At 52.4% G+C, this 13,762-nt stretch overlaps 1 protein-coding gene across 4 annotated transcripts in view; it reads left to right on the forward strand.

Annotated features, from left to right (window-relative positions):
• Positions 1-13,762, forward strand: part of Fbln2 (fibulin 2) — a 65,112-nt gene that overhangs the window by 22,202 nt on the left and 29,148 nt on the right. For 3 of the 4 annotated variants that reach the window (XM_008828593.3, XM_029561342.1, XM_029561344.1), the window contains exon 2: positions 742-2,046. In XM_008828593.3, the coding sequence (XP_008826815.1) occupies positions 756-2,046 (1,291 nt within the window). In that variant the 5' untranslated portion in view covers positions 742-755. Of the gene's footprint in view, positions 1-741; positions 2,047-13,762 lie in introns of those variants that run through there. The other variant, XM_029561343.1, reaches the window with a different exon arrangement.

Consider the following 13,762-nt stretch of genomic DNA (forward strand, 5'->3'; position numbering starts at 1 on the left):
TGGATCACTCTGGCATCTCAGGGAAAGGCAAGGGCAGAGCAGAAGAGAGCTGTTCTGGGGGCAGCTGACAGGATGGAGATAGGTAGGATGCATCTCCTGGTGCTTCATGGAGGTGGCAGGAACTTCTTGGGCTAACCTTGAAGTCCCAGGGTTCCATGGGATCTGAAGGTGGGAGTGCAGTGTACATGGGGTTGGATGACCATGCCAAAGTCTAGAGGGGCTTGTCCCAGGGGCCCAGTGCTCTTGACCACATCCTTGGCTGGAAGCTGTGACTGGGGACCCAGCCAAATTATTGGAGGAGGAAAATTGTTTTGGTGATTGTGTGTACAGACATGGGCATAAGACTGTTCGGACCACCCATAGGTGTATTCTGCATGTGGGTATATCTGGGTGACTGAATAAACAAGTTCTCATGTGTGCCAACCTGTCTGGACCTGAATGTAGGTGTGAGACTGTGGGTGTGAGGTCAGCTTGCTGACCTGGAGGGCTCAAGCAACCCTGTGCAAAAGATATGGGGCCACATTGGTGACCTGCATTAACTAATCTGTGGTACTTTAGTGACACAATCTTACCTGTTTGGATCTTTCCTGCATGTGGCTGCTGTATGTGTCTGAGGAGGCTTGAGGGAGGTGTGAATATGGGGAAGGAGGTCACATCTGGGAGTGGGTGGCTGTGTGTTGTTCATGTATCCCATCTGTGTATGTGTCCCTTGTGTGACAGGCTTCCTCTCTATCCTCCCAGGGCCTCTCAGGACCATGGTGCTGCTATGGGAACCTGCAGGAGTGTGTCTGGCCCTGGCCCTGGCTGTGGCCCTGGCCCCAAGCCTAGGGGTGGCAGTTCCATGGCAGGACTGCACAGGTGCGGAGTGCCCACCTCTAGAGAACTGCATCGAGGAGGCACTGGAGCCGGGTGCCTGCTGTGCCACATGTGTGCAGCAGGGCTGTGCCTGTGAGGGCTACCAGTACTATGACTGCGTGCAAGGTGGCTTCATGGATGGCCGCGTGCCTGCTGGCCAGTCCTACTTCGTGGACTTTGGCAGCACTGAGTGCTCCTGCCCACCGGGTGGTGGCAAGATCAGCTGCCAGTTCATGCTGTGTCCTGAGCTGCCACCCAACTGCATCGAGGCCTTGGTGGTAGCTGACAGCTGTCCTCAGTGTGGCCAGGTGGGCTGTGTCCATACTGGCCGTAAGTATGCTGCTGGCCATACTGTCCAACTGTCATCCTGCCGGGCCTGCCACTGCCCTGATGCCGGTGGTGAGCTCATCTGCTACCAGCTCCCTGGTTGTCATGGGAATTTCTCAGAGGCTGAGGAGGGAGACTCAGAACGGCAGTATGAAGACCCCTATAGCTATGACCAGGAGGTGGCTGAGGCAGAAGCCACTGCAGGCCTGGCAGACGAGGTCCAGACAGGTGAGGTCCAGGCAGGTGCAGGGGGCCCTCCTGTTGCTCTGGGAGGTGGGAATATGCCACCATCCCCCATCCGGGCAACTTCCTGGCCTGCTGCCCTCCTCAGACCTACGGCAGCTGCTGCTCTGGGTCCCCCAGCTCCTGTGCAAGCCAAAGCCAGGAGAGTGACAGAGGACACTGAAGAGGAAAAAGAGGACGAGGTGGTAGAGATAGTGGTCACTGAGCCACCATCAGCAGGTGGCCCCAGGAGACCGGACAGCATGCTCATCACCACCCCAGCCGGACCCAGCCTCTCTGTCCAGGAGAAGGGGGCTGAAGCCAAGGCAGGGCCTGAGGAGAACCTCATTCCTGATGCTCAGGCCAAACCTCGCAGTGTGGGGCAAGAGGGTGCTGTACCACTCCCTGGGTCAGGTCTGGCTGGTCTCATCCCTTCACTGGCCACATCCAGCTCTCTAGGAGAACCAGTGAGGCCCAGCAGTCATCCCATCCTAACTACATTGCCGCCAGATGGAGTCCAGGTCTCACCTACCCCAGAGGTATCTGAAGTACCCCAGCATTCACAGGTGCTGCCCCATGCCCAGACAGAAGAGGACACAGACCCCAACTCTGTGCATTCTGTCCCCAGAGTTGGCCCTGAAGGTAAGGCCCTTTTCTGTGTCCCTGCAGGGCCACTGAGCCTGGAGGGCTACCTGAGGGCCCCCGCCCCCAGCTGTCCTCTTTTAGGCCTGAGACAGTGGCGTGGGTAGGGGGAGGTTACCATAGCTGCCCTCTCACAGGCCTGACGCAATGGTGCAGGTAGGGAGAGGTCCTTGCTCTAGCTGGGCCCCTGTTGGGCTCTGGATGAGGCCCATGAGGTAGTCCTCATTAGAATAGAGTCTGATCTGGCTAGTGGGGTCCAGGGGTGTCTCATCAGGAATCACAGAGGCCCTGTTGGGCATGCTCCCCAGCTGTGGGTGGTGACAGAGTGAACATGTTTTCTTGCGGCTCTAACTCTGCCCTTCATTCTAGTCAAGGATCTGGTTCACATGTCAGCCCTCTCCTTCCAGTGTCCCATAGTGGCTACTTATAGAGTAGAAGCCAGAGTCCCTGTGGCTATGGCTATAGGCCCTTCACAGCTACCCTAATGGTCTCTATACCTCCTCTCCTGTCTCTTCTGCAGTGAGTTCAGACCCACTGGCTTCTTGGCTGGGAAGGGGAAGCTTCCTGCCTCAGGGCCTTTGTACTTGCTGCAGCCTCTGTGGGAGCTGTTCTTCCAGGTGTCCAGGTGGCTTCCTCCTTCCCTCCAAACAGGTCCCCTCCTCAGGGGTTTCTTCTCTGTCACCCACTTTCTTCTTACTGTTTTAATTTCTCTTGGCAATAATGGATATTATGGCATATAATTATTTGGGTACTTGTTTAATGTTTTCCTGTTATTCAGCATCATGCCTGTCATATATGGTGCTGAGCCCAAGAACTTTCAATACCATCTGTACACAGCTGGTGCTCTATAAATGTTGGGTGACTGATGGAGTTAGTGGGAAACCTCTGTCTGCCCCAGCTATTCTTCACTTTGATTGTCTCACTATCCCTTGAGCATCCTACTCACTGTTCTGAGCATTTGCTCACCCTGTTGCTGGCCAGCTCAGACAGTACCTCTCCCAGGAAGCCTTCCTGAACCTTTGAATCCTGTTTCTTCTCTTCTCACCATCTCTGTTTTCTTCCTCCAAGGGTACATGGGAAATTGTGTGGTTTCTAAAGCTTCTCCCCATAGCCAGAACCTGTATGGAACTTGTTTAGTTCCATACCATTCACCCAGTACACCTTCATTTAGGTATCATCTGTTAGCAGGCCTGATGGCCCTGGGAAGGCAGAGGCCCAGCATGGTTCTGGGGTATAGGCCACAGCCTTCAAGGGAGGAATGTAAGGTGGTATCTGGGAAGGCTTCCTGGGAGAGTGGGCATGGTGGGGTTCTGAGATGTCTGCCGTGTGACCACCTTTCTGCCCTGCGGCTCCAAGCTGTGTGGTCATGGGTGGGCTTCCTGCCTGCTGGATGTCTGCCCATCCTTGCTGGGTACAGTCTGTGTGTGGGACCTGCATATGGGCAATGAGGTTGCCACGTGGGGCTGTAGGGCTCTTCCAGGCCTGTGGCCCTTAGGGCCATCACCTTAGCTTCCAGTCTGCTTTCATTTCTGTGATGTGCTGAGCACACTGGGGAGGTGTGGCCCAGTACTGACTAGCTGGGACAGGGGCTGGGGCCTCTGCCATTCTCCACCCAGCCTTGAGCCTGGGAGTGCAGGGGGCAGGGAAGGTCTAATGAATTGCATGTGTGTGGGAGGGCGTGGCCTGCTTGGGCAGGCAGTACCATTGGGCTGCAGCCTCTGGGTTTCCAGAATAGACACAGCCTTGTCTTCCCCCAGCCTCTTGCTTCCAGTAGCTCTGTGGGGTCTGGGACCAGCTTTGTTCTCTTGGTAGTTCTCTTCTGTCCCTGACTTTCTCAGCTGCCTTTGGCTGTGGCTTTAATGAGGTGGGGCCTGGAGTACCCCTCATCTACTGCAGAGCTGTCCTGGCAGCCGTCCAGCATGTGCAAAGGCCCAGAGACCACAGTTAGCAGGCCCCTGCTGGCACTTCAGCTGCAGCTGTGTGAGGTGGGGAAGAAGAGGGAGCAGGGGAGGGGTTGGTTTAAACTGGACACAGGAGCTTCAGCCTCAGCCCCTGTCTTTGGTTTCTCCATCCACTCAGGACCCACTACTGTCACCACTTCATGTGCTGACTCTGTGACCCCAGAAATGGCTAGGCCTTTTGTACCTCAATTTCTCCATCTGTAGGCAGCAGAGAAGCCTCTGCTTCAGGTCCCTTTTGAGGATGTGAAGAGCTAATTTGTGACTGTGCTTGTCATAGAATTCAGTGTATGGAGAAATGTTGATGATCCTGCCCCCATCTGTTCTTCAGTCACCACCAACTTCAGCAGGCATTTGTGGGGCTGTGTCTGTGCTAGATTCAGTGCCAGACAACCAAGCAGGCTCAGCCTTCCCCTTTGGGGCCTAATGGCATGGAATACATTGAGCCAATAAAGGCACAGCCAGGGGGATACACAGCAGGTGAGGGTTGGTGACAGCAAGCCTAATGGTTGGCACTCTGGTGGCTGGCTGAGGAGATTGGGGTATGGACCTTTGGATCCCCAAGCTGCTCTTGTGGGAAGGATTGTGGGCACTGGATAGGAAGAAGCTGGAGAGACAGCTTTGCCCTGTGCAACCCCCAGGCCTACTGAGAGGCAGCTGGAAATGACCCCCAACCCTGTTGCCATGGCAGCCATGGGGCCTGGAGAAGGTGGTCTCCAGTTATTGCCCAGGCCCAGCTGGGGGTGGGTTGGGGGTCCTGCCTCAGACCCCAGTGCTGTGCCAGGGATTCCGGCTTCCTCAGCTGGGCTGTCCTTGCCTCTGAATGTGTCCAGATGTGGCTTAATGGAAGCCATGTGCCTGCCCTCTCTGGGCTGTTGAGCAGGGCTTTGAGATCTGCTGCCCTTCAGGGGGCTTTGGGAGAGTTCTGTTCCCACTGAGCTTGCACAAAGGAGGGGGCTCCAGGCAGGCAGTGGTCCTGACTTGGAAGAGCCCCGGGAAAGTGGGGCAGGAGAAGAGGGCTGCTCAGGGCCTTATTCTTCAGGGAAGGTGTCTGAACTTCTTGATGCTCAAGCTTAAGTGCTGGTTTTCATCTGTCATAGACTTTATCTTCTAGGCACTGACATAAAACTTTAACGATTATTAAGCCCTTTCATCCCCACAGTGTCCCAGAGGAATCCAGACAGCTCCAGTCACTGGTCTCTGGACATGGAAGTGGCAGAGTCACCTTCCTCCAGCAATATGCATTGTTCCATCCCCTAAATGTCACTTCTGACACCAGGTTGCCTGGGCCGTGGCAGATACTCAGTGCACAGTGTGAGTGTGCAGTACTGGGTGTTTAGTGCTGAGCACACAGTGCTGAACAAAACCCAGCACAGCCCTCACCTTTAGGAGTGTTGGTGTGGGGTTCGTTCTCAGGAGCCTGGAAGTCACAGGTATGAAGGCCTAAGTGCTGAGACTGGGGATGAGGCAGGAGTGCTTTGTGTCCTGTCTTGGGGGAGGAAATTAACTCTTTCTGGGGGATCAGAGAGGCTTCTCTTGGTAGCTGTGTGAAGAGAGGCTCTAGGCAGGAGGAGGGTCATGTGCAAAGGTCCTGCAGCAAGTTGGGATGAAAATGGATTAAGAGGAGATCTGTGGCTGGTATAAGGAAGAGGGGAAGCAGGGGCAGAAGCCAAACCCAGGGTGCCTTGCCTACTTTAGGATGAAGATCTGGGTTTGGAGCCTGATCAAGTGTACACAATGAGCTGCTTGGGAGGCTGAGGCAGTGGGATTGCAAGTCTAAGGCCAGCCAGGGCAAATTAGTAAGACTGCTGCCATGCCTTCCTCAGTATATGTATTCTTCCTCTGGAATCAAATAGACTGTTTCTGCCATATGTCATTTTTGGTCATGGTGTTTTATCACAATAGAAAAGTAACTAATCCATTCTCAGTCTGTCACACTATTGAAACAACGGACCCCAAGGAAATGGGAATTTCCCAAGGAATCTCAGACTGGGAGAAGGAAAAGTCACCAGCCAGAGGGGAAACTTGTCTCCCAGAAAGAGAGTTCACACAGCTCCAACAATTTGTCAGACCACCTTGCAGTATCAGACTGAAGCCCAGACTATGATGGGTCAGTGGTGGAGGGAACCACATCTTGACAGGGACTGCTTAGATGTACATATCCCTGGCCATCTATTTAAACTTTAATCTCACTTCAGGACCCCAAAGGTGAACTTGAGGAGTTGTTGGACCTCTTTGTCCCTTGTCTCAACGTGGCCACATTGAATAAATCTCCCTTTTCTGCTTTCTAAAAAAAAAGGAAAAACCGAAAATGAAAGTACTTGGGGTGTCACTCAGTGGTGGGGTGCTTGCCTTGCAGTGCAAGTCCTTGCTTCAATCCCCAGCATTCTCCCTCCCTTAAAAAGGTTTGAGCCTGTATCAGTCTGCCTGCAGGGGTCTTAAACCTGTGTCTCAGGAGTCATGGACATGGAGGGCTGTGTAAGAATTGCTCGCTGCAGGAACTTGGGTCTCCCAGAGTCCAGCCTTCCTTCCCTCCAGCCCTCGGACCAGGTGGGGGCTTCCCCTGCCTGTGCAGCCTCTGCCATCCTTGGCAGGGCCCCAACTATAGTCCGCCAGCTGCCATGAGTTTGTTGACCTCCCCATCAGCAGGGAGCTCTGAGGACACAGTGGGCCTCTGAATTCCTGCTTCACCAACTTTTCATGAAAAGGATTTAGGAAAAGAATTGGGACTACAGGACACACACTATGTTTGGTCCTTATTCCTGAAACAACTGTTCACACAGCATCGAGTGATATGTGATGGCAGCACAGTGCATAGACCAGGCTGGTTCATATAAGGAACTTAAGTACCTGTAGCTTTGCAGCTCTGCCAGGGCCTCCTGGATCCAGTGCCCCTTGGATCCTGAGGGATGACTGAATGGTACAGTCATTGGTGGTCCGCCTCTGTCTTGCTGATCTGCTATCCTGGCTCTCGTCTGTCTGCCTGTCAGCCTCTCTGAAAGAATGCTCATGATCATCAGAACTTGCAGACATTCAGAAATGAGATGATGTCTACACAGTGCCACTTTTGCCCAGTATTCTTAAAATATAGGCAGATGTAGCCGTTTTAGGCCCATGTGCCACAGGCCAGCTCCGAGCAGCCAAGGAGAGGCTGGACAGGCACACTGGTTGCTGTAGGCCCCTCCAGGTTAGCCTGGTGTATTGCCAGTGGCCCTGGTTAACATCTGGGTTCAGGTCTGCTGCTTAGGGCACCTGTTTTAAACATGGGGTGGCAGCCCTGGGAGAGACTGTGGGGATATCCAATTTATGAAGGAGGAAACTCATCCCAGAACAGTCACAGCAGAGCTGGTGGCAGGGAGACCTTGCTCCCTGTGGAAGGGCTGGGCCCTGGATCTCATGCAGGACCACAGGTAGCCGAGCTGGGTGGCCTGTGGCTGAGGACTCCCCACAGGGACTGGGTGCATTCACAGCTGCCCCCATAATAAGGGTCTGCAGCAGAGGCTTGCCCTTTGATGGGTTTCTTTCATTGTTTTTTAAAGAAAGATTTATTTTATTTTTCAATGTGCATAAGTGTTTTGCCTGCATGTATATTTATGCACCATGTTTGTGTCTGGTACCTTCAGAGTCCAGAGGAGGTGTCAGATACCCTGGAACTGGAGTTACAGATGGTTGTGAGTTTCTGTGTGGGTGCTGGGAACCAAACCAAGAGCAGCAAGTGCTCTTAACCACTGAGCCATCTCTCTAGTCCTTTTGTCTTGTTTTGAGACAGGCTCTTCCTTTGTAGCCCAGGCTGCACCAAACTTGCCATCCTTCTGCCTCTGTCTCCCAAGTCTCTGGGATTATAGGTATACATCACCATGTATGGGTCAGGTTTCTCTAAATTTTAAAACTATTTTTTGAGATCTTATTTGCATACTATAAAGTCCTCTGTATTTGAAGGGTACAGTTCAGTGGTTTTTAATATATTTACAGTTATGCAAAAATCATCCAAATCTAATCTCAGGATATTTTGTCCATGGCCATGCTGCAGTGGCCATCCACTTCACTTTTGCCCCGTGGAAGTACAGTTCTGGATGTTCTGGAATACCCAGGAAGATACTAAGTGTACTATGTGTGTGGCTACCTTCTTTCACTTAGTATTTTCAGACTTATCCAGGTCTGGCCCTTTATCCACCTCACCAAGGCTCCCAGTGACATGCTACCTCTCAGGGTCACATCTCTGCCACTCTCTGAAGTCACACCACTACTGGAGCTGCTTTTGGCTTCCTTCAGCCTCAGTATAATGATTCATCAGGATGACACAGAAGGACAAGTGACTGGCCACAGACAGGCATCTGCAACACACTTGGAAAACAGTCCTTATTGTCCCAAGTACCCAGCTCAGCAATTCTGGGGTCTGTCAGGATGGAGCATGTGCTCAGCAGGGGCTGACAGATCTAGGAAAGTCTCAATCAAGATAACTTTTCTCTGCTCCACAAGCTGTCTTCTCTGTCCCACATGGTTTTGTCTGTGGTCTACATGATCTTGTTTCTGTTCTGCCTGGCCTTGTCTCTTTTCCCTGTTTTCTGATCTTGCCTCTGTCCTGAGGTCTCATCTCTGCCCCATCGTCTCATCTCTGCTCTATGGTCTCTCATCCTTAGTAAGTTTCCTTCAGCCTCTCCGAAGCCGAAGATGAACAAACCGCGAGGGTCCTTGCACGTAGGCTCATCCCTATCAGTGCTGTCGCTTTTAATACTTTAATACTTTCCATGTCTGACCCTGTCAGGAAGCTGACCCAGGCCCAGTGTTTGATCATAGCAGCTGCAAAGTCCCCCAGCAGACCATGAGGAGTGAGGAAGGGCAGGAGAATGTGATGAAGCTCTCCAAACCCTGAGCATCATCTCTCAGCCCTGGCAGGGGCTTCAGGGCCTCCATCTTTCTTGTTTCCCACAATAAAGAGGTTGCCCACGATCTCACAGGGGCAGAAAGATGTGTCTGGCTGGTGACCCCCAGGTATGAGCTTGTGTTTAGCTTTGAACCCAGCTCTGCTGATGCTCAGAACCGCTCTTCCTGCTTGGTCCTGTCTTGAGGCTCCCCAGCTCAGGTGACTCAGCTCTCTCTAGCTGTGTAGCCTTCAGGCAGATTGCTTGCTGCCTTGTAAAAGGGGCTTATAGTGGGTTGCATCCTCGACTGGAAGGCCTGGGCTAGGATCCTACCCAGCCCTCCACCCCCATGACTAACCAGTGCTTCTAAGCTTGGAGCAGAGTCATATTGGGGATTAGCCCAGTTTGACCCTTAGAGAGTGAATTACTGCCTTTGCTCCTCCTGTTGCCCCTCAGGTAAGGGACTCACCTCTCTGAGCCTCAGTTCTACATCTGGAAGATGGGAAAAGTCATGTGAGGGCTACTGAGGTGTGTCAGCCAGTGCAGAGTGGCTGTCTTAGGGCTACATGTTCCCTGCCTTCCCAGCAGAGGGTCACTGTGCTCTGGGCCAGGTGAAGGGGAGTGGAGGATTGTTCTTTTGTTTGAACAAATTTGTGTCTTTACTGCTCTGCAGAAGCCCGTCACTCTGATGACAGAGCCAAGGACCAGGCCTCTGGGGTTGGACTGGGGTGTTTAGCCACTCACTTCCTATTCCACCCATGTGCTTGTCATTCTAGCTGCCTCCAGATGTGCTGCTGAGTGCTCCTCCTTGCAGGTACCTTCCCTACTCTGTGCCCCCCTTTCAGCTAAGTGCTCCTCCCTGCCTGTCCCCTCCCCAAGTTAGGCTCCTCCCTGCCTGTTTCCCCCATGCTGTGCTCCCTTTTCAGCTGAGTACCCCTCCCTGCCTATCCCCTCATGCTGTGCTCCTCTTTCAGCCTCTGCCAGCTGGGTGCAAATGCCCGTCTTGAGTCTTTTCCTCTCTAGAGATGCATGGCTGTAAGGCAACATTTCATTACCCAGGACAGGCATGTGGTCTTCAGCCATGCCTGCACAGGGTAGGTGGGTATGGATTATGTACCAGGCACTGGATTCAACCCTGACCATGTGTGGATCCATTCAGCTGCATGACACCCAGGGAGTCACTGTGCCTGTTTTATAGACAGGTGACTGAGGCCCAGGGAGGTTAAGGGAATTGTCCAAGCCCAAGGCCAGTGAAGCAGAGATATGAGCCTTTGGCCCTGGCCCTTCCCAGCCTTGTGTGCCATCTTCTTGAATGCCCAGTTGCACTGTGCAAGTAGACATGGTTCCTTTATCCAGATGGAGACTCTGAGACTATTGAAGGCACTGGCCAGTGTAGATCTGGCAGGCTGCAGGCTCTTCTCTTGCCCCTGGCCTGGGCTTCCCCACAGCTTGTGGTCATGAGAGCTGGGTTCTCTGGGGTATGCATGGTGGAGGAACTTGGGAAGCTGAGAACCAGTTCTGGCTGTCCTGCTTATGCTCAGAGGGTCATGAAAATGGGGACGGTTTCCAGGCTTGCTTCCAGCCCTACTCTCTCCCTCACCCCACTCATTTATAGACATGCTTGTGGGCTGTGCCCCTGGACAATGATGGGTACCCAGGATGCAGTGGGAAGCTGAGGTGAAGACCCTCCCTACTGGGTAGAGCCCTGCTGTGGCTCAGCTCTGGGGCCAGCAGATCTTTGGTAGGCTCCTGTGAGCTGGGGAAGCAGCTAAGGGAAGGAACTGCTGAGCTGGTGTGAGGTCAGAGCCCTGTGGTCAGGCTCTGCTGGGCAGGGGGTGTGGGGGCAGTGTGGTTGCTCTTCAGAAAGCCTGCAATCTGGAATTTCGTCTGAAAGCTCCCTACGTGTAAATGTTGGCAGTTAATTCAAACAGTTTAAAGCATGCACAAAGTGTTCAGTGGGCCTGGCCTTGCTGCCATGACTTAATGTTGACTTCCCCACTCCCTCCCACCTCCAGACATACAACCAGGACTCTGAAGAGGCCAAGGGCTAGGTAAGGAGCCAACTAAAAGCCCAGTAAGCTTAGAGATGGGGCCAGAAGTCCTGACTCCCAGCCAGTGCTCTCTGTACAGACCCCTTCCCAGCTTCATGAAGGGGTGAGTAACCAGTGGGGTTGTGCAGTTCCAGGGCTGACAGAAGCTCAGCTGTCTCTAGAATCTTGGCTCTGGGTACAGCTGTATGGCCTTGGGGACAGAGGCAGCCAGGCAGACATGGCATGGAGAATCTAGGCCCCCGTTCCTCCAAGCCATCTCTTTCTGATCAAACAGCAGGGCTGAACAGGGCAGAAGGCCAGCCTGGCAAAATGAAGAAAGGGCAGCAGGCTTTGGGGAGGATGGGGTGTAGATACTGTTGGCAAGGTATGAGGAACCCTCTGTTGTGTCACCTCATAGACACGGGTATAACAGCACACTTTCTCAGATGAGCAGCCTTGAGTCTGGTGCTGGCTCTTCATGTTGGAGGTGTTAGTGTGAGGTGTGGATACCCTAGGAGAGATGACGTGATCAGTGAGAGAATCTGAAGCAACTGTGACTGACGGTTTGGTTCTGGAATATCAACTAGAGGCCCATGTGGAGAATCTTGGTCCTAGCTTAGTGCTGTGAGAGGTTGTGGAACCTTTAAAGGTGGGGTCTAGTAGAAGATCTTTAGGTTGTAGGGCTCAGGTCTTTCTTCTCTCTCACTTCTTACTTACTAGGATGGATAGCTTTGCCTTGACCCAGGTTTCCACCATGATGCTCTGCCTCACCACATCCAAAGTAGTGGGGCCAACAGTCCACAAACTGACAACCCAAACTGTGAGCCCAAATAATGCTTTTCTCTCTAGAAGTTACTTTGTGTGCATTGTTAGAATGACAGAAAGCTGGCACAGCATGGTGGGTGGGAACCGTGAAGAGAATAGCTCTGCCACTGTCCCTCCTCCATATATTGACTTATCCTATCTGTTGGGGGTAGGAATGGATGAGTGGCAAGGATGAGCTCACAGTCCCTTACCTGTCTCCATATAGCTGCTGGAACCTGGATACAGGTGCATTTAGGTTGGGGTCTGGCTGAGTGGGGACATCCCTGGCTTCCTGGCTCTATGCTTATGCCTGTGCCAGCATGTAGCCTCAGTGGTGGAAGTGTGCCCCCCGAGCATGGGCAGGAAACATATTGCCCTGGCCTCTCTGGCCCCTCTGATCAGTGGGGTTGCTTCATTTTGACGATCCCTGGTGACCTTTTGTCCTGCAGGCTGCCAGAGACCTATAGAGGACAGACATTTCCATCGGGGAGGGAGGTTGGGTGTAGGCGTGCAGGTCTTGTGTGGTCCTCAGAATGCAGGCGAAGCACAGTGGGAAGCAGCTGTGTGGAGTCACTTGCAATGTGGTCTGGGAGCAGCCCCAGCCTGGCCCATGCTTCCCACTGGGCATGTTGTGCACCCAAAGGCTCACAACCACCATCCACCTCACCAGGACTGGCCTGTCCACCGTGGCAGAGCTGCATCTGGCAGCTGTTCTGAGTCCTGCTACCTCTTGTCCAGGCAGTACCTCTGACATGCACTTACCTAGCCCGTGCGGTCCCCAAGGGCTTTGGAGAAGCCATCCTGGGTGGCACTGCTACCCGATGTCCTGTCCCACCCCAGGGGAAGACCCAGGTTCAGTCTTTTATAATGAGCGATATATTTATTCTCGAATTAGTGAAAAATATTGTTTAAAAAGTCTGATGGACTGGAATGTGGCTGGAAGTGGTACGTGGGCCTATGTGCTAGAAGCTCTGGGGCATCACATCTCTGCAAAGATTTTAAAGTAATGTTTTTTATCTCTCTCATCATAAATACCTACCTGGGAAAGTCAAAACTGCCTTCTAGTGAAACGCTTCTTATTCAACGGTATCTGTGGTGGACTGGGAATTGCATTAAGCTAGAAAGAGAAAAATATACGCAGTTAAGGGTAAGATTTTCATACAAACAATACTTACAAATCCCCAAGAACCAGAATGCTATGAACTTCAGCCTTAGCAAAAACATGATGTAGAGCGGCTGTAGATCCTTAAACAGTGAATGTGAATCCACAGCTCCTTGTGACAGCCAGTGCTGCATACCAGTGTTTCTATGCGCCCACTGATGTGAGACAGAGCTCAGCTTGTCAAGGATTTCTGGGCTTCCCCTGAAACAGTGGCCAGGCTTTTCTTCTTTATACACTGATTTTGTCTCTCTGGCTGTAACATCTAAACAGACATATCATTAAAAGGCTGATAGGCTCCGCTGCTGGCTCCGGCTCCACGCTGTCAGGACCCACTGTGGAGTCTCCATAGTGCTGATGTAGCCACTGCTCACCCAACTCCCTGGTATGCTGGAACATGGTGGAAAGCTAGGACTGTATGGGACCATTACTATCCAGTGTAACTTGTTTGCTACACACAGATACACACACATGCACATACACACATCCTGTTGCATTAACTTTTCCTGGGGAGATGTGATCAGATGTCTATTCACCCTAGATAGGATAGTAGCTATAGACCTAAGAAATGACCGCCCCCCCCCGCCAAGTCTAACATAGTGAACTCATAAGTTTAATTGGGGTTACTTAAAGGAGCATAGGCAACTTACAAGTGAAGAAGAGAGTCTCTCCTACTAGCAATTGTTAACTGATGAAATATCCTTGGGGAGGGGCAGAGCTCATGCCCCACTTCTATAAGGGAATGTTAGGGGTCCCAGACTTGAGAGAGTCTCATGCAGGTAATCACTGATGGTCTAATTTCAAGGCAGCAGGGGGCTTTTTGTTCCCAGAGGACAGCATCACCCAACACACACACACACACACACACACACACACACACACACACACACACAGAGACATCAC

The sequence above is a fragment of the Nannospalax galili genome, unplaced genomic scaffold, assembly GCF_000622305.1.
Source record: "Nannospalax galili isolate Female #2095 unplaced genomic scaffold, S.galili_v1.0 scaffold332, whole genome shotgun sequence".
NCBI lineage: Eukaryota > Metazoa > Chordata > Mammalia > Rodentia > Spalacidae > Nannospalax > Nannospalax galili.